The sequence below is a fragment of the Dendrobates tinctorius genome, unplaced genomic scaffold, assembly GCF_039654945.1.
Source record: "Dendrobates tinctorius isolate UK_male_01 unplaced genomic scaffold, ASM3965494v1 ptg000095l, whole genome shotgun sequence".
Lineage (NCBI taxonomy): Eukaryota > Metazoa > Chordata > Amphibia > Anura > Dendrobatidae > Dendrobates > Dendrobates tinctorius.
Window position 1 is genome coordinate 745,965 of NW_027361763.1, and position 1,709 is coordinate 747,673.

At 41.3% G+C, this 1,709-nt stretch overlaps 1 gene segment (V, D, J or C); it reads right to left on the reverse strand.

Annotated features, from left to right (window-relative positions):
- Positions 1 to 282: 282 nt before the first annotated feature.
- LOC141098797 (immunoglobulin kappa variable 1-39-like) lies at positions 283 to 766 on the reverse strand. The segment is given in 2 exon segments: positions 283 to 590; positions 718 to 766. Coding segments are annotated over 2 exon segments (357 nt in total).
- Between the last annotated feature and the right edge of the window lie 943 nt (positions 767 to 1,709).

Sequence of the window (1,709 nt, forward strand, 5' to 3'; positions counted from 1 at the left end):
AGGAGAAGCTGTTTCTCATCAGCTCGCTCCGCTGTCCGGCCACATTCAGAGTTTCTCCTCCGGTGCAGATGTTCCTATAGTCTGTAATCATTATGTCAGCGCTGGTTTATACCTGACTGGTTTATACAATGATCTGTACAGAAAGAATCTATTCCCAGAGGAAGAAGAGAAGACAGAAATCATCACTGAGCGCTCTGCTAATTCTCTGCACCTTCCTCTACACAACATTGTAATACAGCGACATCATGGGGGATGAGGAGGAGGTTTTTGTACGGCTCTGTATCACTGTGTGAGAGGGAAGCTATAACCCTGCTGACAGTAATAATCTGCTGCATCGTCCTCTGTCGCTCCTCGGACTGTAAGAGTGAAAGCAGTTCCAGATCCAGATCCAGAGAACCGGTCTGGGACTCCTGTATATCGGGTGGTTGCAGCATAGATAAGAAGCTTTGGTTGTTCTCCTGATTTCTGTTGGTACCAGTTTAAATAGTTGCTTATACCAGCACTGGCCGTACATGAGATGGTGACTGTATCTCCGGGGGACACAGAGATATAATCTGGAGTCTGGGTCATCACAATCTCTCCAGAGGATCCTGAGGATTAGAAGAGACAGATTCATTACTGATAAATGTCGGGATCTTCCTAGAAATCCTGATCTGATGAGGGATCCACTGTAGAGATTTCTCTACACACAATCATGGAAGGATCCGAATCTCTCACCCTGAATAGAGATGAAGATCACAGCCAGCAGATAACTGCGAGAAACCATCCTGATGTGTCTGGAGCGTCAGAGAGAAACTATAAGATGAGACAATCTGTACAATGAGATCTATATAGAGAGTGACGGGGGACACAGGAGACCCCAGAGACTGTGTATGGAAATACTGGGGACATGTAAATTCTGTGGTTATAATGTGACGGTTACTGGTGTGTAATAGAGACCGGAGCTCGGCGGCGTCTCCTCCTAGAGGAGAATTAATGTCACTTGTATTATGTGTAAAGACTCATTTCTTGTACATTGTGGTCTCAGGTTATTATCGTTCTTCGCTTTGCATATAAACATTACAGAAATTTTTTCTCCATTTTAGCCTTTTTTGTAAGTTATATTTTTGCTTCTATTTAAAGAAAACGTAAAATATATTCCTAGAATGATAACGGAGGGATTATCAGTCACTGTTTACAGGATTTTCTATATAACGACTACTAGCACTCCGCAGCCATCAGGGTCGCGGTATTGTGGGGAGTCATAACCTGCAACCTCGTAATGGTTTTCCTTACAAGTCAGAAATTTAAATTTTCTCCTGTGATGTAACTGTATGAGGGGCTTCACTTCTCTGGGAAATGCTGTGTTTTTTAATCGCATTATTTTGGGGTAATTATAACTTATTAATCAGTTTTAATCCCTTAATGACCAAGTCAACTTTTACAATTCTGACCATTGTCTTTTTATGAAGTTATAGCTCTGGACGCTTCAACGGATCCCACTGATTCTGAGAATTATTTTTCGTGACGTATAGTACTTCATATAAGGGGTTAAGGGCTGCTCACGGGAAATCTTGGTGCTTTGAAGAAAAAAGTATAAAAAAAACCGAAAACTTCTGTACTCAGACAGAAAATGTATTATTCATAAGAAAGTTAGAGGCAAAAAAACAAAAATACCTAAAGGGACCTTGTGGATACAGATATACTTCCACAACATTGCGGCATAAATA